Source organism: Myxine glutinosa, chromosome 13 (assembly GCF_964187855.1).
Source record: "Myxine glutinosa chromosome 13, kmMyxGlut1.1, whole genome shotgun sequence".
Taxonomy (NCBI): Eukaryota; Metazoa; Chordata; class Myxini; order Myxiniformes; family Myxinidae; genus Myxine; species Myxine glutinosa.
In genome coordinates, this window is record NC_136273.1 from 10,524,711 (window position 1) to 10,549,699 (window position 24,989).

Consider the following 24,989-nt stretch of genomic DNA (forward strand, 5'->3'; position numbering starts at 1 on the left):
TCAACTCTGTGTTTGCCTCTAAATCTTGTGTCCCAAACCCATCCCTCTCTGTACCCACCATACCCAGTCGTACCCTGCTGCTCCTGGACTCCGTGTCCTTTCCTCCTGACAAGGTGGAAAAGTTCCTGTCAACCCTCGACTCTGATTCTGCAACTGGACCCGACGGCATCAGCCCACGGGTCCTAAAATCCTGCTCTGCTGCTCTATCTCACCCTCTCTCTGTTCTCTTCACCCTCTCTTTTGCTCAAGGTCAACTGCCATCTGCTTGGAAATCAGCCAACATCACCGCTTTGCACAAAAAAGGTGCAAAAACAGATCCTAGCAACTACAGACCAATCAGCCTTCTCCCAATTATCAGCAAAGTCATGGAATCCATTATTATTATTATTATTATTGCTTCGGATATGAAATCTTTCCTCTTCTCCAATGGCTTGATCTCTGATCATCAATTTGGTTTCAGACCAGGTCACTCTACTCTGGACATGCTGCTTCTGCTGTCTCAACAATGGATGGAGGTCCTCAATGCCAAACAGGAAATTAGAGCTGTCTCCCTCGACATATCACGTGCCTTCGACACGGTCTGGCACCCCGCTCTGCTCACCAAACTCTCCTCCTTTGGTATCCATGGAAATCTCCACGCATGGCTGGCGGACTTCCTCTCTAGTCGTCGTCAACGTGTGGCCCTGAATGGGTTTCTCTCATCTCCTCTTCCTGTTCAGGCTGGAGTTCCCCAAGGCAGTGTTCTGGGCCCCGTGCTTTTTCTGGTCTTCATCAATGATCTCTCTGACTCTCTCGAAAATCCTCTCTATCTCTTTGCTGATGACTCCACTCTCTGCCGCTCCATTCCTCTTCCCTCAGATCGGCAGTCTGCTGCCTCCTCACTCTCTGAAGACCTGGACAAAATCACAGACTGGTCAAACAAGTGGAACATGTCTTTCAATCCTGACAAATCTCACACTCTTACTATGTCTCTCCGAAAAGATCGACTGGACAACCCTCCCATCTACTTTCTCAACAATCCTCTCCAAGAAGTTCTGTCGCTCAAGATTTTGGGTCTCACTATCTGCCATGATCTTTCTTGGGAAAACCACATTTCCAAGCTGGCCTCCAAAGCCAGTCGCCGACTGGGCATCCTCCGTCGTGCGAAGTCCTTCCTCGGCACACCTGAGCTCCTCACCACATACAAGGCTTTCATCCGCAGCTCAATGGAATACTGTTCTCCCCTATGGGCCGGTGCTCCTGCCTCACACCTAGCTCGGCTTCACGCTGTTGAAACCAAAGCTTTCAGAATTATTGGAATCTCCCGCGATGAAGCTATCTCTGAGGGCCTTTCACTCACTCACCGCAGGCAGGTAGGTGGTCTTTCTGTCTTCTACCGACTCCTCTCCGGCCTTGCACCCCCAGCTCTCTCTGTGCTCTGTCCCCCAAATATTCCTCCAGGTCGCACAAGATCTGCCAGCAACCCTCTGATGGTTAAACTGCCGAAATCTCGGCTCTCTGCTCACCTTCACTCTTTCATTCCTCTTTTCTCCCGCCTCTGGAACAAACTCCCTCACTCCCTTCAATCCCACTCCTCCCTCCAGGTCTTTAAAACAGCTGTTCACCACCATCTCTTATCTTCCCCCATCCAAAACCTTGATCTTTTCTACCCCCGCTAATTCACCCCAGATCCACCTTGTTTGAAATTCCAACTTCTTTCCTGGAAGTCCTGGCAGTGTCCATATGTTTTATACCTCTCCCACCGCCCCCTTCCCACGCCCCCCCCCCCCCAAAGCCCTCGCCCTCTCTCAGATATCTCGATGTCTCCATGTCTCTCGGTCCCTGCTCTCAAATGTTGTGTTTGTGTCCTTCCCCCTCTCTCCCCATCTTGTCTACCACTCCCTATGTTATATGTTTTATGTGTCGGTTTGTCTTTCTGTGTGATTAATGTTCGCTCTTTCACGAGCCTCGATCTTGTATACAAAAAAAAAAAAAAAAAAAAAAAAAAAAATTTTGCGAACAGAAAAAGATAAAATATTTTTGGGAACAGAAAAACAAAATTTTTTTGGGAACAGATAAACAAAAAATATTTTTGCGAACAGAAAAAGATAAAATATTTTGGGAACAGAAAAAGGTAAAATATTTTGGGAACAGATGAACAAAAAATATTTTTGGTAACAGAAAAACAAAATATTTTTGGGAACAGATAAACAAAAAATATTTTTGGGAACAGAAAAAGATAAAATATTTTGGGAACAGATAAACAAAAAATATTTTTGGGAACAGAAAAACAAAATATTTTGGGAACAGATAAACAAAAAATATTTTTGGTAACAGAAAAACAAAATATTTTGGGAACAGATAAACAAAAAACATTTTTGGTAACAGAAAAACAAAATATTTTTGGGAACAGATAAACAAAAAATATTTTTGGGAACAGAAAAAGATAAAATATTTTGGGAACAGATAAACAAAAAATATTTTTGGTAACAGAAAAACAAAATATTTTGGGAACAGATAAACAAAAAATATTTTTGGTAACAGAAAAACAAAATATTTTTGGGAACAGATAAACAAAGAATATTTTTGGGAACAGAAAAAGATAAAATATTTTGGGAACAGATAAACAAAAAATATTTTTGGGAACAGAAAAAGATAAAATATTTTGGGAACAGATAAACAAAAAATATTTTTGGTAACAGAAAAACAAAATATTTTGGGAACAGATAAACAAAAAACATTTTTGGTAACAGAAAAACAAAATATTTTTGGGAACAGATAAACAAAAAATATTTTTGGGAACAGAAAAAGATAAAATATTTTGGGAACAGATAAACAAAAAATATTTTTGGTAACAGAAAAACAAAATATTTTGGGAACAGATAAACAAAAAATATTTTTGGGAACAGAAAAAGATAAAATATTTTGGGAACAGATAAACAAAAAATATTTTTGGTAACAGAAAAACAAAATATTTTGGGAACAGATAAACAAAGAATATTTTTGGTAACAGAAAAACAAAATATTTTGGGAACAGATAAACAAAAAATATTTTTGGTAACAGAAAAACAAAATATTTTTGGGAACAGATAAACAAAGAATATTTTTGGGAACAGAAAAAGATAAAATATTTTGGGAACAGATAAACAAAAAATATTTTTGGGAACAGAAAAAGATAAAATATTTTGGGAACAGATAAACAAAAAATATTTTTGGTAACAGAAAAACAAAATATTTTTGGGAACAGAAAAACAAAATATTTTTGGGAAAAAAACCAAAATATTTTTGGGAACAGAAAAACAGAAAAACGTAAAATATTTTGGGAACAGAAAGACAAAATATTTTCGGGAACAGAAAAACATTTTTTGGAACAGAAAAAGATAAATTATTTTGGGAACAGATAAACATAAAATGTTTTTGGGAACAGAAAAACAGAAAATATTTTTGGAAAAATCAAAATATTTTTGGGAACAGAAAAACAGAAAAACAGAAAATATTTTGGGAACAGAAAGACAAAATATTTTCGGGAACAGAAAAACGTAAAATATTTTTGTGAAAAGAAAAACAAAATATTTTTGGAAACAGAAAAACGTAAAATATTTTGGGAACAGAAAAACGTAATTTTTTTTGGCAAAATCAAATTTTTCTTAATGAAGCACTGCCCAGGTCCTTGGTGAGTCAATATGGCGCCGTTTTCAACTTTGTGCAACCAGTGGTTTGGCAGAGGGTGCAAGCCAGCCCTAATCCCAAATATTGTAAACGGAGCTGGTCTCGCTGCTAATTCTCGCTTCAAACACAAGTCAGACCCTACAGTCTTCGTCGACCACTCGACGGACAGCCGATGATGAGTGGATGGCTGGATGCAAAACTGACATTGGATCTTATGACATAGATTGGGTGAGGGGGGATCATAGGCTACGATGGAGGTTTATCTAAGGTGATGGTACACTGCAAACTTAAAGCCCTGAAGTGCATTTGAACAAACTGAGCAAGGGGTTTCTACAAGCAGAATAAAAGTGGAGGTGAGCAGTGAGCTTTGAACTTTCAGACCAAGGAGAGGGTTGCCAGATAATGGACGTGATCTGAAAGGATGGAAGTATTAAAATAAAGAAAGAAATAAAGGGCACATGAACCTGCAAGCCATGAATCATCATCAAACCCTGTGCTTGTTTATTTTCTATTCAACATAGAGGCTCATGGAAGAGTGAGGTGCCAGAGGATAAAAAGTTAACAAACTCGCAGTGGGTGGTGGGGGGAGGGGGGGAAGGGTAACAACAGTTGGCCAGAATAACCAAGGGAATGAACGAACAGGAAAGAGAAGGCGAGGGGTGGAGAAACAGTAACCTGCAAGTAAGAGGGTGGGGGCAAGGTTAAATGAGGTTAGTCGTTGTAGAAAAGATTGTGGATAGGGATGAGAGGTGACATGAGATGAGAGTACATCACCAGGAAGGGGTAGAAGCCCTGAATAGAAGAGTATGATTTAACTGCCTCAGGAAGATGGTTCAACAAATGGAAGGAAAAAACAAATAAATCAATAAATATACAGTATAGTATGTACTGTACTGAATGTGTGTGTGTGTGTGGATGTGTGCATGTACGTGTGTGTGGAGTGGGGAGCAGAGGTGAACAGAAATCTTCAAGTCTTCCCACATATTCTCAATGGGATTCAAGTCTGAGCTTTAGCTTGGCTTTAACTGGGCCACTCGAGGACTTTCACATTCTTGTTCTGAAGGCATTCCAGTGTTGGGGTCATTGACCTGCTGGAACGTAAATCTTCACTGCAGTCCAAAGCAAGTTCTCCTCAATAATTTGTCAGTATTTGGTTCCATGCATTGTTCCCTCTATCCTTACAAGTCTCCCAGTCCCTGCTGCTGAAAAGCATCCCCATAGCATGATGCCGCCACCACCATGCTTCATGGTAGGGATGGTGTATGATGATTGATGAGCTGTGCTCAGTTTCCGCCAGACGTAGCGCTTTGTATTCAGGCCAAAGTGTTCAATCTTTGTCTCATCAGACCACAGAATTTTTTGCCTCATGCTCGCAGAGTATTTCATGTGCCTTTTTGCCACCTCCAGAATGGCTTCCGTCTGGCCACTCTCCCATAAAGCCTAGATTTGTGAAGTGCTGCAGAGACTATTGTCCTTCCGACAGGTTTTCCCATCTCAGCCAAGGAACTCTGTAGTTCTATCAGAGTGGTTATTTGGGTTCTTGGTCACCTCCCTGACGAAGGTCCTTCTTCCCGGTTGCTCAGTTTGGTCGGACGGCCGGCTCTAGGAAGAGTCTGGGTAGTTCCATATTCTATTTCCTAGTGATGGAGCTCACTGTGCTATTGGGCACTATCAACACTCTCGAAATTGTTTTATATCCTTCCCCAGATCTATGTCTTCTCACAATTCTATCTCAGAGTTCCACAGACAGTTCCTTGAACTTCAAAAAATTCCACTCTGACGTTCTGAGGTATTATGTGTAGATCAGTGACAAAAAATCGCAATTTAATCCATTTTAAATTCAGACTGCAACACAAGAAAATGTGAAAAAGGTCAAGGGGTATTGCCAGAAGTCGAATGTGTTCCAGTGGATCGTGAATAATTTCCTTGTGCGTGCAATGTGGCTAAATCGACTAAACCCATACCCTTCACTGGCTTTGCTAGTAGGAAAGTTCAGCGTTTAACATTTGACGTTCGGCATTTAAAAAGAAAGGGCACGGAAAATCCGTCAGTTGGCATCCATGGGGAGGAAACTCCTCCTGAGGAAATGCCCCGCCGAGTGCTGTGAGAAAGCGTTATGACATCGCTGGTACCCAGAGTATCCCGGGAAGTGATGGCAATGGCGGCACTTTCCTCAAACTCAGTGGGTGTGTGTGTGTGTGTGTGTGTGTGTGCGCGTGCGTGCATGCTCCATTACAATCCTAAGACCATGTATTAAAAAAAAAAAAAAAAACCAACAAACCACCATAACATTACATTTTCCTCAGAACAGAGAATATAACCACAAATTTTCACAGTGAAGTCAATTTGACAGTAAAAAAAAATCGTGTTTTGAGATGCTCACATTTTCCGCTGTCATCACCTGAGCGCAGTATCTTGCCTGGAGGAGCTCCATGAGAATCCCCAACATTCTTCCTTCCAGAGAAACTTTGATCACTCGATGTCCTTCCACCTCCCTAAGAAATAAATTTCTCTCAAAGTGCATTCTCACCCCAGTTTGCTTCAATAAACAACATACTCTTCTTGTAAATTAGCCATTGGAGCACGTACCGCATTATCCCCAGAACGTCTGCCTTTCCCATTTGTTCGACCACAGGAATTATCTGCCAAACTGTGTCCTCCTCTCCCAAACCGATCCTGCCTGCAGTGGTACAGCAATCAGCAGAAAATCAGTATTGACGTGCTTCACCAAATTCAAACCTAATTGTCAGTAAAGTTTCCTGTAGCGTAACATGGTCCCTCCAATAATAACAAACATGTGGATATATTCTTGGGAATGCTTTGTATGGTATGTGCCCCTTTATATGGTATGTGCCATGTGGCAAACTATAGAAAAGAAGGGAAATTCCATGGCTTGTGGAAAATGCCAGACAATAAGGGACATTCTAAAAATCTCGTGTGCATGATGGAATACCCTTGTGTTCTTAGGAGGAACCAAGTAATGCTCTATAAAGGTTAATATAAAGGGGTGCCAATTTGATTCACAAAGCTGCATGAAGATGTAAATCTATTTTCAATCTAGTTACAGTCTCTTGATTTCAAAGGGACCTCTTGATTCATACAGCTGAATGAAGAAATTTGCAATCCAGTTACAGAATGTGCTGATAATGCCGATAATAATTCATTAATAATGTAATTAATAATAATAATTAATAATATTAGAATAACTAATAATATCATTTGTTGCGTATAATGTGTACACATATTGCGCTTGTCCAACGCTTGTCTTGAAGAATACATCACACCCAACATGTCTGCATTTGGTTGGTCCACAGTACATACTAACTTTATTAATTTTTTAAAAACAAATTAATCACACACATGCACATAATCTTTTGCGTTTTCGTTTTCAAGGTACACAAAAACTTTACGTACTGATGGGTTTTAACTTGTATATGTAGGGCGGTTCCGGTGTGTACCCCGGTTTAGAATAGGTACACCGTATCCCTGCGCATCATAAGAGGCGACTAATGGTTGGCGTCAGGAAGGGCATCCGGCCATAAAAACATTGCCTCAAGCAGGGAACCATGATTGTCATGGGGCCCGCAAGGCTAACCCCCGCTCTAGCCTTAAAACGATCATTCATTCATTCATTCATGTAGGGCGCCCCTTTATATGAACTTTTCTGGAGCATTACATGGTTCCTCCTGAGAACACGAGGGCAGTACAGCATGCACGTGAGGTTTTTAGAATGTCTCTTATTTTATATTGTCTGGCATTTTCCACAAGCCATGGAATGTCCGGTGTAAATCGAGGGATTACCTGCATTCCCATCTCAGCGGCTAGTATCTCAGATTCAATTCCTATAAACTATTTTGATTGCTCTTTTTTCAACCACAGTCTTTTTCATGATCGATACAAAAACATAATGATGTCCCCTGATGTATTAATTATCATGCAGGCCATTAATGTATAAACTACACCCCGAGTCTTAAACTATTGAACAAAAAAGGGGTCATTACAAAGCTTGTCGAAAAAGGGGTCAAGACTCCAGGATAATGATATGCATGGAAAAGAGTGCAACGTATGCCCCTCGTGATCGTCTACTTAGGTACACAGGGATACCTTTTGATCACATCAGTGATCGTGAAAAGTAGGCAAGCTATTACCAGCACCCTGAACAAATTACAAATTCATGCCCTAATTACTGCTGGGAAGGCAATGGCAAACCACCCAGTTTAAATCTTGCCAAGAAACTCCTTCTGCGGTACCGACCCTCTGTAAAAGAGTATGGTACATCAGAATCAAAATGTATCCCTCACTCTACTGTACCAAGATGGGGAGTCCGTACTTTTGAAGGCAAATCAAACAAGAGCGAAGTCAATGGCGCACCTTCACAAATCCCCATGCTTCCCACCTAAAGCAAGGTTGAAAGACAGCAAAAGGTTCCACCAGGAATGACACAATATCAAATTTTGAGTTTAAAAATGTTTTCCCCATTTTGACCCCAGTGGCCCTAAGTCCATGAAAACGGGGTCAACTCCAAAAAATTGTAACATATTCTATGTGTCCCCCAATGTTAATTCCACAGACAAAGTTTCATTGAAAATGTTACAAATGTGCCCATAATTGCATATTTTGATATTTGACCTTTTGACCCCACACCAAGTGGTGGGGACAAAAATGATATTACTCTCACATGTTCTTGCCATGTGGTGAACATAACTAACGAGGTTGGTGAATTTCTGCCCAACTGTTTATCAGGAGACAGCGTGACGGATGGACGGACATACAGACAGACACATGGACAGAGCCGATTACAATATCTCCCCATGTTTTAAAAGCGTGTGTGATAAGTGTTAATGTCCAAGTTAGTGAGGAACGTTCACACGGTAAATATACAAGTGGAAAAGCAGAGTGGGGAGGGACGAAGGTCGTGAACGGAGAGAAGGGCAAGTAACCATTGTGCAGTGGCCATTTTGGTGAAGTTGTGCTTCATCTTTTTAATAAATTCAAGGTTGGACTATGTCTGACGGCCTGTTGGATGTCCATCAATCAAGAACCTTGGATTTTGTAACACGTTCTTGAACAATAAGCAAATCTTTTCACATAAAGTGCAGTAATAACATCAAAATGTGAGCGATGAACTTACCCAGGATTATTTCTCCCATTGCTGCTTCCCATTGCTGAAAGAAAATAGAAAATGATAAAGCAAAACATAATTGCTTGGACACACATACACACACACACACCTTATCAAAATAAAAAATAAACCAGAACTTGCTCACTACTGGCAGGGGATACCTGGTGCTGCCTGGAGGTGAGCTTTTCCCCGTTGGTAGTTTCCGGACGTGTTGGACATTGAAAAGCGATAGATTTATTGGTTTCATTGTGGTTACCTTTTGCCTGGCCTGGCAGCACTGCCTGACCCCACGTCACGATATACCCTTTGCAGCGGCTTTTGGTGGCCACAAAACTGACGTTAATATCAACCTGTGGTGACTTAAAACCTTGGCCAGATTCGGAAGTGTCTACACCCAAAATGTGGCGCCTCTGGGTGCTACAGTTCAGCTGTGAAAGAATAACATTACAAACACACAAACACTTGGCAATGTGTATGTAGATGACATCGACTAATGAAGGAAAGCAAAAACAAAAAACGGATTTGATGGGAAAAAGATGCAAAGCAACAACAACAAACTAGAACGGCATTCTTCGACGTTACGGCCGATATGCCTCCGCCCACGTTACTGTATTTTGCACAAAGTTTGATTTAAATCCCTTCAGCTGTTTGTCAAGCATCACATTTTCACCCGAGACCTCTGACTATTATTGATGCCAAAATGTAATCAGTTCATCTTTGCATAATAATATACACCGATACCAATTTTGGTCAAAATCCCATCACTGGTCCTCAGGTTAGCTCAGTAACAGAATTTCTACCTCATGGGACCTCTGACCTTTGACCTCTCGACCCCATAATCTCATCAGTTCTTCTTTGCATCATCATACATACCTGTACCAAGTTTGATTTGGATCCCTTCAGCCGTTCTTAAGTTAATACAGTAACAAAAACCTATCATGGGCGCACGGACGACCAACACCAGGTACCGCACGGACGACCAACACCAGGTACTGCACGGACGACCAACACCAGGTACCGCACGGACGACCAACACCAGGTACCGCACGGACGACCAACACCAGGTACCGCACGGACGACCAACACCAGGTACCGCACGGACGACCAACACCAGGTACCGCACGGACGACCAACACCAGGTACCGCACGGACGACCAACACCAGGTACCGCACGGACGACCAACACCAGGTACCGCACGGACGACCAACACCAGGTACCGCACGGACGACCAACACCAGGTACCGCACGGACGACCAACACCAGGTACCGTTTCCAGTTTATTCAAGGAATGCTCTTACGGTTTACTAAAAGTACTTAACCATTCCGTAACGTAAACAGCATCATCATGTACCGTTTCAAATTTTTATTTAACAAACACACAACTTTTCAAATGTTGTTTCTTTTGTTGTTTTTTTGTATACAAGATCGAGGCTCGTGAAAGAGCGAACATTAATCACACAGAAAGACAAACCGACACATAAAACATATAACATCGGGAGCGGTAGACAAGATGGGGAGAGAGGGGGAAGGACACAAACACAACATTTGAGAGCAGGGACCGAGAGACATGGAGACATCGAGAGATCTGAGAGAGGGCGAAGGCTTTTGGGGGGGGGCTTGGGAAGGAGGGGGTGGGAGAGGTATAAAACATATGGACACTGCCAGGACTTCCAGGAAAGAAGTTGGAATTTCAAACAAGGTGGATCTGGGGTGAATTAGCGGGGGGAGAAAAGATCAAGGTTTTGGATGGGGGAAGATAAGAGATGGTGGTGAACAGCTGTTTTAAAGACCTGGAGGGAGGAGTGGGATTGAAGGGAGTGAGGGAGTTTGTTCCAGAGGCGGGAGAAAAGAGGAATGAAAGAGTGAAGGTGAGCAGAGAGCCGAGATTTCGGCAGTTTAACCATCAGAGGGTTGCTGGCAGATCTTGTGCGACCTGTAGGAATATTTGGGGGACAGAGCCCAGAGAGAGCTGGGGGGGCAAGGCCGGAGAGGAGTCGGTAGAAGACAGAAAGACCACCTACCTGCCTGCGGTGAGTGAGTGAAAGGCCCTCAGAGATAGCTTCATCACGGGAGATTCCAATAATTCTGAAAGCTTTGGTTTCGACAGCGTGAAGCCGAGCTAGGTGTGAGGCAGGAGCACCGGCCCATAGGGGAGAACAGTATTCCATTGAGCTGCGGATGAAAGCCTTGTATGTGGTGAGGAGCTCAGGTGTGCCGAGGAAGGACTTCGCACGACGGAGGATGCCCAGTCGGCGACTGGCTTTGGAGGCCAGCTTGGAAATGTGGTTTTCCCAAGAAAGATCATGGCAGATCGTGAGACCCAAAAGCTTGAGCAACAGAACTTCTTGGAGAGGATTGTTGAGAAAGTAGATGGGAGGGTTGTCCAGTCGATCTTTTCAGAGAGACATAGTAAGAGTGTGAGATTTGTCAGGATTGAAAGACATGTTCCACTTGTTTGACCAGTCTGTGATTTTGTCCAAGTCTTCAGAGTGAGGAGGCTACAGACTGCCGATCTGAGGGAAGAGGAATGGCGCGGCAGAGAGTGGAGTCATCAGCAAAGAGATAGAGAGGATTTTTAAGATAGTCAGAGAGATCACTGATGAAGAACATAAAAAGCACAGGGCCCAGAACACTGCCTTGGGGAACTCCAGCCTGAACAGGAAGAGGAGATGAGAGAAACCCATTCAGGGCCACACGTTGACGACGACTAGAGAGGAAGTCCGCCAGCCATGCGTGGAGATTTCCATGGATACCAAAGGAGGAGAGTTTGGTGAGCAGAGCGGGGTGCCAGACCGTATCGAAGGCACGTGATATGTCGAGGGAGACAGCTCTAATTTCCTGTTTGGCATTGAGGACCTCCATCCATTGTTGAGACAGCAGAAGCAGCATGTCCAGAGTAGAGTGACCTGGTCTGAAACCAAATTGATGATCAGAGATCAAGCCATTGGAGAAGAGGAAAGATTTCATATCCGAAGCAATGATGGATTCCATGACTTTGCTGATAATTGGGAGAAGGCTGATTGGTCTGTAGTTGCTAGGATCTGTTTTTGCACCTTTTTTGTGCAAAGCAGTGATGTTGGCTGATTTCCAAGCAGATGGCAGTTGACCTTGAGCAAAAGAGAGGGTGAAGAGAACAGAGAGAGGGTGAGATAGAGCGGCAGAGCAGGATTTTAGGACCCGTGGGCTGATGCCGTTCGGTCCAGTTGCAGAATCAGAGTCGAGGGTCGACAGAAACTTTTCCACCTTGTCAGGGGGAAAGGACACGGAGTCCAGGAGCAGCTGGGTACGACTGGGTATGGTGGGTACAGAGAGGATTGGGTTTGGGACACAAGATTTAGAGGCAAACACAGTTGAGGCATTCAGCTTTTTCACGTGCGGAGTCAGCTGTGTAGCCGTTTGAGGTAAGGGAGGGGATGGAGGGGGAACAAACACCAGAAACGGATTTGACCAGACGCCACCAGGATTTGGAAGAGGGAGACAGATAAGAGAGTTCGGTCTTGAGAACGGAGAGATATTGTTTCCTGGCTCTCCTGAGGGTGGACACACTTGTTTCGGGCTTTGTGAAAGGAAATGAGATTTCCTTCCGTTGGATTTGCTTTCCAGGAGACGAAGGCAAGTTGTTTCTGGGCAACAGCCTCACCACAAGATTCCGTGTACCAAGGACGGGAGGAAGGGTATGACAACTGAAGACGAGATGGGATAAATCTGTGCATGAGAGAGAGCAATTTACTTTGGAAGAATTCCCAGGATGAGTTGATGTCAGAGGCAGTAGAGATGGGAGACCAGTCCAGATGATTGATGGCTGCTTGAAGACCGTGCCAGTTGGCCTGAGTGAAATGCCAGACTCGTCGACGCTGAGCAGGCTCCCTGAGGATGGTCAGAGAGATGTCCACTTTAACAAGGACATGATCAGATGATCCGATTGGAGCAGAAGAAGAGCAGCAGACATTTTCAGGGAAGTTAGTCATAACCAAGTCCAGAAGAGAAGATGCTCCGTTGACTGAGATCCGGGTCGGGAAATTGACAGATTGTGTCAGTCCCAGTGAGTCGCAGAAGTCCTTTGCTGAGGAGCCATGGCTGGTGAGAGCGGTACCCACACCCAGCCAACTGGCATGATGACAGTTGAAATCACCACATATGAGGAAGAGAGAGTTGGGATGAGTAGATAGAAGTTGGTCCATATTATCAGACAGCGAGATGTGGATGGAGTCATCACTGTTTGGTGGACGGTACAACACACATATGAACAAGAGGTGGGAGCGAAGGGGAAGCCGTAGCCAGAGGTATTCCTGGGGGTGAGGTGGAGAGAGTGCAGTGCAGGACGAGTGAGGAAGAGAGTTTTTGATAAAGATAGCAACCCCACCTCCAGGACGAGGCTCAGGTCTATCATACCGGAGGAGGGAGTAACCCGGGAGAGATACTAAGGAATCAGAGACATCATGAAGGAGGAAAGTTTCTGTTAAGCAGATCACGTCTGGTTTGACAGAAGCAACCTGTATGGAGAGATCAGTTAAGTTTGAACAAAGGCCCCGGATGTTTGAGGTCCATAACCGTTAATGAAGAGGAAGGGGGAGCATCGGATACAGAACAGGGGGGAGGAGGGGTAGGGTAAGATGTGGAAGAGGTGGAAGAGGTAGGGAGAGCTGTTGAAGGTGTGTCAGAGATTTCAGAATAGCTCGGAGAAAGGGAAGGATGGGGCGGACAAAAGGTTTGATGGTGATTGGGTGAGGCACAATGAGGTGTTATTTGAGGAGGGGGAAGAGCGAGGCAGAAGGTTGGGGGAGATGGAGGTGAGAGTTGGTGATGAAGAAGAAGAATTAAAATCCAGTGGACTTGGTCTGAAGAGGGTCCAAATGAGGTTGCTGCAAAGTCGTGCACTGAGGGAGAGGCCGGGGAGGACGCAGGTGTGCACGCTGGTGAGGACGCCGAGTCATGCACTGAGAGGCAGGCAGGAGAGGCAGGAGAGGATGCTGATGGTCTTGAGCTGGAGGGACCAGCCAGTACGAAATGCATGATCGAGAGCTGCCTGGCAGATTGCCGTAGGTATGCAGGCAGCACGTCATCCGACCCCCTCTTAAATTTGAGGTAAGGCTCCATGACCGGGTCGGCATCTTGCACCCTGCGAGCAATCAACGCATGTCCTGCAGCACCTCACGCAGGAACTTGACTGTGAAGCTGGACCTTGGCTACTCTTCCTCCTCATCACTGCCTGCCTCCTCAGAGGCCTTGGTAATGGCCTCTAACTTCTCTTCGGTGACCTTGGTGATGGCCTCTAGCTCCTCTTCGGGGACCTTGGTAATGGCCTCTAGCTCCTCTTCGGGGACCTTGGTAATGGCCTCTAGCTCCTCTTCGGGGACCTTGGTAATGGCCTCTAGCTCCTCTTCGGGGACCTTGGCAATGGCCTCTAGCTCCTCTTCGGTGAGCTCGGCACCATGCGAGGCAAGGAGATCCTCCAACTCCTCAGGATGCATATCGTCAAATCCTTTTCCTCCCACCTGCCGTGCCAACCAGACAATTTCATGCCTCTCCTCCGTGTTGTCCGGAAGTCCTGTGAAGTTCCTTACTGCATGTGGCCACAGGTTGTGCCAGCACACGTTGATGGTGGAGGCCCTCATCTCATCCAAGGCCTCCTTGATGGCGTCGATGCAGTGTTGCTCTTCTTTTCCTCCGACAGAGGATTAGAACGGAATAGTCAGCACCTTGTAATCATTTGCAGGGAATAACTAACCATTTTATTATGTTTTTAAGTCTTTTAGGAAATGATAAGTCGATAGACGTGATTATTTGGTCTTCCATTATGTGCACTAGATTCGTAGCATCGAAATATTACTAGAAGGGAGCAAAAGTGGATGTGACCGAAGCTAAAATTGACGTGTGGCGGAAATAGCACCACCTTTGGGAGTAGCCAGCATTACAAATCATGTTCCTTTATCCGATCATATGGAGTACAGTCACGTGAAAAAGTAAGTACACCCCATGTAAAATTTTGACTTTTTCAACATATTTCAACATACAGCTATTTGATCTTCATTTCAACAATATTGATAGATAAAGGTGATATAATATAACAAATATCATGAAACATTTACATTTTGTAGTCCATTGTATAATTTAAATAAACATAAATGCAAATTTTGCATGTGGAAAAAGTAAGTACATCCTTGGCTCTAATAGGTGGTATTGCCACCTTTGTTAGAAACAACCTCAAGTAGGCGTTTCTTATAACTGTCTACCAGTCTCTGACATCGACTGGGAGAATTTTTTGCCCACTCCTCCATGCAGAATTATTTCAGCTGTGCGATGTTTGAGGGGTTTCTTGCATGCACAACTCGTTTCAAATCCCCCCACAACATCTCGATGGGATTTAGATCCGGGCTTTGACTTGGCCATTCCAGAACCCTCCATTTCTTTCTTTTCAGCCATTCCTTGGTGGATTTACCGGTATGTTTAGGGTCATTGTCATGTTGCAAGGTCCACCTTCGGTTGAGCTTCAACTTTCCGACAGATGGCCTCACATTATCCTCAAGCACCCTCTGGTACAATGAAGAATTCATAGTGGATTCTATGATGGTGAGCTGCCCAGGCCCTGATGCAGCCCTGATGGCCCTGATGGCCCTGATGCTCTCGGGCTGAACTTGCTGGGGCGGCCTGGCCTGAACAAGTTGGCAGTTGTTTGGAATCTCTCCACTTGGAGATGATCTTCCGGACAGTCGAATGATTAATTTCATATTGTTTGGAGATCTTTTTAAATCCCTTCCCAGACTCGTAGGCATCTATTACCTTCTTTCTGAAAGCCTCAGAGAGCTCTTTTGATCTCGGCATGGTGACGCCGCACACTTCAACAACAAAGAGCAAACCAAACTAAATGTCTGAGGTTTAAATAAGACAGGTTCCTCCAAGATCCTCTCTAACGATGTTGTAATCATTTGCACCTGAGCTGGTGCACCTGATTCTAATTTTAGGTATTTGAAGTAGTGCTAAATGTCAGGGTGTACTTACTTTTTCCACATGCGAAATTTGCATTTATGTTTATTTAAATTATACAATGGACTACAAAATGTAAATGTTTCATGATATTTGTTATATTATAATCACCTTTATCTATCAATATTGTTGAAATGAAGATCAAATAGCTGTTTGTTGAAATATGTTGAAAAAGTCAAAACTTTACATGTGGTGTACTTACTTTTTCACGTGACTGTATGTGTTGTGATCAATAAAATTTCTTTTAAAAATGACAAAAATTATACAGGGAATTTCCAAGAATTCGCAGCAGCACATTGCCCACTGAAGTTGGGCCGTTTCGCAATTAAACCTTACTAATGCCCGCTAGTGATTAGCAAAGTTGAAATCCTTTTCAAGCCGAGGAACCTCATCAGCAGAAGAGAATCCAAATTCCTGCTATTTGAAGGGATGATGGATTTACTGGGTCGCCGTGACCAGGTGCGAAATCAGACGAATGAGAACATTGTGGAATCTACACCATAAGAGAGATGTTTGTCTGCCTGTGTGTCACCATTTTTCTTAGAGATGGCCAAACAGATCTTCGTCAAACTTTCAGAGGTTCATCAGTAATTGCTGGAGAGTGTTTTCGGCAACAAATTTTGTAAAACACTTGGATTTGTGGACATTTATATTTTATTTTATTTTTTAATTTGCTCTGTCGTACCTAATCCTTTGTAGTTATGTCAAAGATAATATTAAATGATCCCTGACCCCATTTGTTAGTGGGTGTAAGGAAGTGTTTTCGACCGCCACAATTTTTTTTTCTCGAAAAAAACAAAGTTTGATTTCCTCAAAATGCCAACACAACTAAAACCCCTGCTAATGCAAACATATGTAGATGTACCAGCAAAAGTACCCGGCATTGCCGGGTAACAATGAGTCGCTTCCTGACGGGAATATGACACACGCAATCTGCGTCCATCATCTAGATTCTCGAGGGAATTTTAAAAATAGATCGCATGTACAGTGCAGTGCAGTGACACCCTATCCGATCCCATGGAAGTTACACTCACAAACTGCTTACGAAGTACCATGCTATGCTTCTGCAATTTAATAAACCATTCGTGTAAGACAATGACATTATTTTACTCCTTCAGCTGACAGTTTTGATCAGTTTCGTTCAGTTTCAGTAACACACACACACATACACACAAACACACACACACACACACAGTAACACACACACGCATAGTAACACACACACATAGTAACACACACACACACACATAGTAACACACACGCACACACATACACACACATAGTAACACACACACACACATAGTAACACACACACACACACATATTAACACACACACACATACACATATTAACACACACACACACATATTAACACACACACACACACATATAACACACACACACACACAGTAACAGCCACACAGTAACACACACACAGTAATACACACACAGTGACACACACACACAGTAACACACACACAGTAACACACACACAGTAACACACACACACACACGGTAACAGACACACACAGTAACAGACACACACAGTAACAGACACACAGTAACACACACACAGGCACGGATCTCGTATAGTGAGATGCGTACATCTATCACCAGCACCGATCCCGTATACGTATATATGTATGCATGTGTATATATATTGTTACGGTTTTGCGTGAAGCCCGTTCCCTTACCAAGGGGAGATTAAGCCCCTTGTTCTCCTTGGGTCTTCGCAACCGCGAGACTGAGTCGCCACTTCCGGGTCAGACGCGGGACAGGGTTTCGGAACAATTTTCGCACGTACCTAAGTACCCACGCCGCCGCGGAAGCGGGGATCTAGTCTCGCACGAACCACACGTAATTGAGTACACCCGAGTGGATGGCGTACCACGTGGTCCATGCTGTTACCTTGCTATTGGAACCCGATCAGAGCGATACAATTCGTACCACGCTCAGTCAATGACGGAAGGGACTAAACCAGGGGCGGGCAACCCCCGGCCCGCGGGCCACATCCGGCCCGCGAAGGCTTAGCGTCCGGCCCGCCACCCTGCTAGGCTTTATTATTGCAATCCGGCCCGCGGACCTCCCAGTAAAACTCATATCATTTGTAAATGTAAGAGTTTATATTTAGCCGGTCTGAATTCAAGAAAGGGACATTTTGTCTTCAGCACCGTCCTCTTCCGGAAGACATGCGCACGGGGAACTGTCTTGCCTAGACACCGCCTGCTTGCTGATAGGCGGTCTTTTCAAATCAGCCGGCATGTGATACGGACGTCCTTCCGATTCAGTCAGCTTGCGACAAACGTTGGTGTCTGGGACAAATAACTTGCAACAAAGAGGTAAGCGACGCAGAGTTCTCTAAACCTATTTCAATTTTCACTTTCTTTCAATTTGCTTTGTTTTGTTTGTTAGAACATGTTATTATCTTTCATTTTCTGCGTTTAAATAATTTTATTCTCCCTTTTTATTTGTAAAAATAAAAATATAACGAACTTTCTATTTGTAAAGAAAAAAAATATATAACGAACTTTCTGTTTGTAAAAGAAAAAAGAAATTGACGAACTTTTGTTTAAAAGGAAAACGAAATTGACGAACTTTTGTTTAAAAGGAAAACGAACTCTTTAAAAAAAAAAGTATGCAGACTGATTCATTTCCTGTATTTCAGTTTTACGGTGAAACTGTGTCATATTCAGCGTTGGCCACGTGCGCGCAAAATAAATACATTCATCTGTGCAATTCGTCTTCCGAGATTTTTTGTGCCCCAGATTGCTTGCTGTTACATCATTTATTCATTGCTGATATACCTAATTTTCTTCCTTTTCAGCTCATCATGTCTGCGACCCAGCGTGTTAAGAAGAGGAAAGTGGACCTCGAGCGTCGGATCTTCAACCCTGAGTGGGAGAAGTACTTCTTCATCGAGCGCTTTGGACAGGCCCAGTGCCTCATATGCTTGAAGACTTTGGCTGTCCTAAAAGAGTACAACGTGCGCCGCCACTGGGAGACAGAGCACCGCTCGTCAAACTTCGCGTCGGTGTCTGCCACCGAAAGGAAGGACGCCATGGTTAGACTATCAGGCAACTTGGAGAAACAAACCACTCTTCCGCAAGCAGAATACTGAGGCCGAAAAGGTGACGCGCGCCAGTTATGAAGTCTCCCGCATCCTTGCTCGCCGAATGAAGCCATTCGCGGATGGGGACTTCATCAAGGAATGCCTCCTCGCTGTAGTGGACTCCGTCTGTCCAGAGCAGCGTTCCGCCTTTGAGAACGTGAGCCTTTCGTCCCGCACCGTTCGTCGCCGCATCGAGGATATGTCGGAAAACGTGCACGACTCACTCAAAACACGCAGCTCAAATTTCGTCGCCTTTTCCCTCGCTCTGGATGAGAGCACCGACACAAAGGACACGGCCCAGCTGTCCGTTTTCATCCGTGGCGTCACCGCTGACTTTCAAGTGTGTGAGGAATTCCTCCAGCTTGTCCCGCTGCGCGACACCACCACTGGGAAAGACATCTGCGACGCCGTGCTTCTGTGTGTTGATCAGCACTCCCTGGACCTCTCCCGTCTTGTGTGTGTGACGACCGACGGTGCCCCGGTGATGGTTGGTGAGAAGAAGGGCGCCGCTTCGCTGCTAGTGCGTCACTGTGCAGCCGCCGGATACACTCAGCCCATTAACAAGATGCACTGCATCATCCACCAAGAGTCCCTGTGCGCTAAGTCTGCCAACCTCGTTGGTGTCATGTCTGTCGTGGTGAAGGTCGTCAACTCCATCCTCTCCCGCAGCCTTAACCATCGTCAGTTCCAGGCACTGATGGACGAGGTGAACGTGCACTACAACGACCTGCTCTACTTCTGTGAGGTACGCTGGCTGAGTCGTGGGGCCATGCTGTCTCGGGTGTGCGACCTACAGCAGGAGATTGCCACCTTTCTACGTCAGAAGAACCTTCCCCACGCTGATCAATTCTCTGATCCGCGGTGGCTAGCTCGCCTGGCCCTGCTCACGGACATCACGGCGCACCTGAACACCCTCAACATAAAGCTGCAAGGCAAAGACATTCTCGTGACAGACATGTACGCGCACATCACTGCCTTCGAGGTTAAACTGCGCTTGTGGGAGGCTCAATTGGCTTCTGGTCAGTTTGTGCATTTTCCTCGCCTTGCTGCATGTGCCCCTGACGATGTGGACCTGGGCACTTGCGTTAGTGTCGTCAACTCTCTACGTGAGGAATTTGCTTCCCGTTTTGCAGGAGTCAGGGTGCTGGCTGCGGACTTCAAGCTTTTCACTGCTCCCTTTGACTTCCCCGTGGAAGACGCCCCTGCCTCCTTACAGATGGAGTTGGTGGAGCTGCAGTGCAACGATGAAATGAAGGCGAAGTTCCGCACCTCTTCTCCATTGTCCTTCTTCCGCGACACCGTTCTCCCTTCTAACAATTTTCAAAAATACATTGCCCATGTCCAACGCATTGTGGCCATGTTCGGCAGCACCTACTGCTGTGAACAGCTCTTCTCGAAAATGAAGTACACGAAGTCTCACCTTCGCTCCCAACTCTCGGACCGCCACCTCAATGACATTCTTCTGTTGTCTACCTCAACCATCGAGCCAGACATGGAAATACTTCTTCATGGCAAACAGCACCAGCAGTCTCATTGATTTGTAGAGTGTTCAATGCAATTTTTGTACAATCTATTCATGTAAACAAAATATAGTAATTCTGAGATTTCGTTTTTCACTCCGGCCCGCGATCTCCTTCCAAAAGTCTCATCTGGCCCTCACTCTGAAAAGGTTGCCCGCCCCTGGACTAAACGGTCGAATCAAAGGAAGAACACGTTTCATAATAATTATTTACACAATGTACAGTGGTAGAAGGAGCAGAGACACAGGGCAGTCTTAAGCAGTCTTACTTATTCCCCAGACAATGGGCCCACGCACACTCACAGGGGGATGAAGGAAGAATTGTTCATGCGCTGAACGCGCCAGCCTTGGTCGTCCAGGAACAGCTCACCCGGCGTGGCCCTCTGGCGGGCGCCGCACGTTCCCCGGTGAAGACAGGCAGGCAGGCGGGAAAATCCTCGCGGCGCGTATCTCGATAAAGGCAGGCAGGAGGAAATATACGCGCATCTCTGGTCCAGCACGGCTGTCTCTCACAGCGTGATTAATACAACTGCATGGAGCGCGCTTTCACTCTCGTAACTGAACTCAGCGCAACTTGCCCTCCAACCTCTCGGGGATCTGATTCCAGCTCAACTGAGAACTCAACTTGTAACTCAACAGAGCGCTTTTCCTCTCATAACTCGTCTGCCTCCCTTCTCATAACTTGGCGCTCCGAACCGACTCTCATAACTCAGCGCTTCCTCCTAACTGAGGTGGGGGCTCCGGGCACAGGGTTATATTGGCCCCGCCCTAGCCCGCCATCGAATGTTCCAAACCACGCCATTTGCCGCAGTGGTAAGTCACTCCCCTCGAGCCCTGATTGGCGGCTCGTGCTTACCGGTCACTCCCACTCCTTCTGCCCCGCCTTCCTTCGGCCTTGATCGACTTGTTCAGGCCGGCCTCGTGGTATTTTGCGCCAAAACCCAAAGCATCGAGGCATCATAAAGGACCTAACTCTCCTTGTCGTACTCAACGCAAAACTAAACACAGGAAAGGTCTACGCTTACATTTACTACGAAATAACTGCGCTGAAACGAGGCTATGTGTTGTAGTGTAACTAAACTATGAGGGGAAATTAACCTTTATTTGGTAAAACACAAAACTGCAACAATATTGTTGCGGTTTTGAGTTTTGTACAATAAAGGTTAAATTTCCCCCTCATAGTTAGATCACACAACAACATGTCGCCTCGCGATAGTTGCTATATCATAGTATTTGTGAGCATAGTCCTTTTCCTGTGTTAGTCTTGCGTTGAGTAGAATAATGAGAGTAGGTCCTTTCATTGCCTCCATTGCCTTATGCCTCCATTGCCTCTTTATGCTGCCTTTGGCTTTTTGGCGCGAGTTAACACGAGGCAGGCCTGGCAGGTCGGGTCGGGACCGAATGAGGGCGGCGAAGAAGTTGACGGTAAGCGCAAGCCACCAATCAGGGCTCAAGGGGAGTGGCTGCGGCAATGCGTCACAGGGCGTGGTTGGAACGTTTGAGAGGGCTCAGGGCGTGTCCATATAACCCGTTGCACAAAGCCCCTAGAAGAAGTTCGGAGGAGTTGAGGAGAGGCAGTTCAGCGAGTTGAGTGCGGTGAGTTCGGTGAGTTATGAGCTATTGGAGAGGCGCGTATTGATGAGAGTTACCAGATCGGAGAAAGTCGCGCATGAACCAAGTATAAGCGCTCGTATAAAGTGACGCTCGGTTGAGCTTGAGGCTGAGCCTCTCTTGCAATGGGTTACGTGAGTGATAGCGCGCTGGTAACTCGACGCGCTGTGGAAAGCCGCCGAGAGACGCGTACATTCCCTCCCACCTTCCTGCCTCATCATCTGCCCTTTTGTTCGAGAGACGCGCTGCGAGGATCCTTTCCACCACCTGCTTGCCATCTTCGCGGGACGTGCTGGGACCGTGGAGAGCACGCCGGGCCGCCGTTCCTGGACGACCAAGGCAGCGCGTGGACACCATTCTACCTGCAATTCCCCTGTGTGAGTGTGATCGGGCCCGTGTCTGGGTTTTTTGGAATAAGACTACTTAAGTTCTGCTCTGTGTCTGCTTTCTACCGACTTGTACATAAGTGTAAATAATAATTAAATTGTGTTATTCCTTTTATTTGACCGACTTGTGTTTTCCATCATTGACTAAGCGTGGTACGAATAGAACCGCTCCAATCGGGTTCCAATATTAACGAAAACTGCATGGACCACGTGGTACGCAATCCGCTCGGTGTACTCAAATTACACGTGGCTCGTGCGAGGCTTGGTTCCCCGCTTCCATGGCGGCGCAGGTATTTAGGTACGTGCGAGACTTGGTCCCGAAACCCTACCTTGCGCTTGCCCGGAAGGGGCATTTCAAGTCTCGGTTATGCCAGCCCAGAAAGAACCAGGGGCTGGTAACCTCCCCTTGTTAAGGGTAGAAAGGGCAGCGGAAAACCGTAACAATATATTTCTTTATTACCTAAAGTACCTGGCGTTGCCTGTGGAAATTCAATGAAATATGTTTTTGAATATTTCCTCCATGAGAATCACAAAACCTTATACTCGATCCCAACAGGGAATATCCCAGGCAGGGGAATAATAACATACTCACTTGAGGCCTTAACGCAGAGGGGTTATAATGAACTTGTGTACAGCAATATTTTAATAACAGGTGCACGTGTAACACTATAGTAATTAAATTTGTGTTGTCGATAACAAACCAATACAACCTCAACATACGATCTTCACAATACATGTTACTCGATCGCTCCAGGGGAAAAAAACGCAGGCAGGGTATAAGCACAAGACTCGATCGAGGCCTGAAGGCCAATTACCTGATTTTAATATTTAAATTGTATTTTATCCAAACAGCCCTCGATCTTTCTCTGGATGAAAGAGGAGGCCATGCAAACTTTGATTGCATCGGTACCTGTAGCAGGTGCAGCATTAGTCATTGCAAAATGCAATAATGGCCCAGTGAGGCCTCTGTGAGCCCTGTCAATCTGTCATTACACTAAAATACATCATTTGGGGTCCGTGTGTCTGACGTCGATGTATTTGGTCGTTACTTATACAATCCCAACCAACTAGACTCGCCAAGACGACTGCGGGACACATGGCGAAGGTTGTCGAGACTTCATTTGACCTCATCAGGTATTCCAAAGGTGGGACGACACCAATTATCTTTCATTAGAGTGCTTAAGTTACCTGGTGCGTGTTGCCCAAGTTGATTGGTAACGGAACACATGGAGCACGTGCTAGGCCGAGGAGCTTTTTGTGTTTGTGCAATAAAAAAAGTTAATTTCTGGTGATTTTTAACCCTTTAGTTGATCTGTGTTTGGCGTTTCAGGACCGCTGGGTACTTTTGTTTCACCTTTGGGACAGGTGTTCCCATTTGAAAAAGAGAAACGTTCTTTGTGCTCATGGATTGGTCCATTCACTAATGAGGGTTGTTTCGTGATCGTGTAAATAAATAAATAAATTATATTATGAATTTGCTCAACAATAATCAATATCGATTTGTATTATTTAGCATTAGCAATTACACACTTTTTATTGTGATTATAGATACATTTAACGTACTTATTCCACACTAATAATAACCTCACCTCTAATTTTGTAAACGTCCTGTGTCGTTAAACATGCACACCTGAACAAACATGCACACCTTGAGGTAACAAAATGCACACCTGAACTAAATACGAACACAATAATGCAGGTGAGGCCTCACTCAATGAATGTACCAGGTTAATACTAATAGTGATACCACCTCGTTCGATGTCTCGACGATCTCTCTGTGAATGAAACCTGAAAGGTAATTTTATATCCGGCCTTGTTACCTGTTGTTCCCTCGCAATACATTAACTGCTTATTCCCGTATTCACACCACGCTGACATCTATAACACACTCCAAATGGGTCCACTCATTCGTGTTATAAACAAAGCATTTCCCACATGATTTGCTTCATTCACGGAAATCACGTACCAGACATTATCAAAGTCCTGAAACCTCAAGCGAAATTCTTCTTCACGGTTTAACTTCCACACTTCCGCTTAAACCTTTTCTTTCCTTGACTCCTCAGTCCTGCTGCTGTTTCACCACCAAATAAAATCACAAATTTTGCTTTCTGTCACGTTAAATAAACCAGGCTGTCGAAACAACAAAAATCGGATGTACAGTATTAACAAATTAGCTAAACAAGCCACAACCGGAAGTGAATAGCTGCTGCGGATTATACCGTCATGGCTGATAATGTGTGCAGAATGAAAAAAACCATTTGCCAATCGAGGGATAATGACAGTGAGACGCTCAGGTTTACGCGGATTATACCGTCATGGCTCATAGAATGTGTGCAGAATGAAAAAAAACATTTACCAATCGAGGGATAATGACAGTAAGACGCTCAGGTTTACGCGGATTATACCATCATGGCTCATAGAATGTGTGCAGAATGCAAAGACCATTTACCAATCGAGGGATAATGACAGTATGACACTCCGGGTAAAGAGTTACGATTAGTTTACAAAAATGAACTACGAAGGAACGACTGTGGTGCTGCGCACACACAACTCGATTGCCAGAGAGGTAGGCCACAACGCGTTGGTACAACAAGAGTCTTTATTCAGAG

The 24,989-nt window shown here is 44.9% G+C and overlaps 1 protein-coding gene across 3 annotated transcripts in view; it reads right to left on the reverse strand.

Moving 5' to 3' along the window:
• LOC137438588 (uncharacterized) overlaps nucleotides 1-24,581 on the reverse strand; it is a 51,906-nt gene extending 27,325 nt beyond the window's left edge. Inside the window, exons 1-4 of one of the 3 annotated variants that reach the window (XM_068133746.2) lie at nucleotides 24,347-24,581; nucleotides 8,780-8,813; nucleotides 6,238-6,328; nucleotides 6,032-6,143 (exon numbers count right to left, since the gene is read on the reverse strand). In XM_068133746.2, the coding sequence (XP_067989847.2) occupies nucleotides 6,032-6,143; nucleotides 6,238-6,328; nucleotides 8,780-8,813; nucleotides 24,347-24,353 (244 nt within the window). In that variant the 5' untranslated portion in view covers nucleotides 24,354-24,581. Of the gene's footprint in view, nucleotides 1-6,031; nucleotides 6,144-6,237; nucleotides 6,329-8,779; nucleotides 8,814-20,686; nucleotides 20,762-24,346 lie in introns of those variants that run through there. The other 2 variants (XM_068133749.2, XM_068133747.2) reach the window with 2 other exon arrangements.
• Between the last annotated feature and the right edge of the window lie 408 nt (nucleotides 24,582-24,989).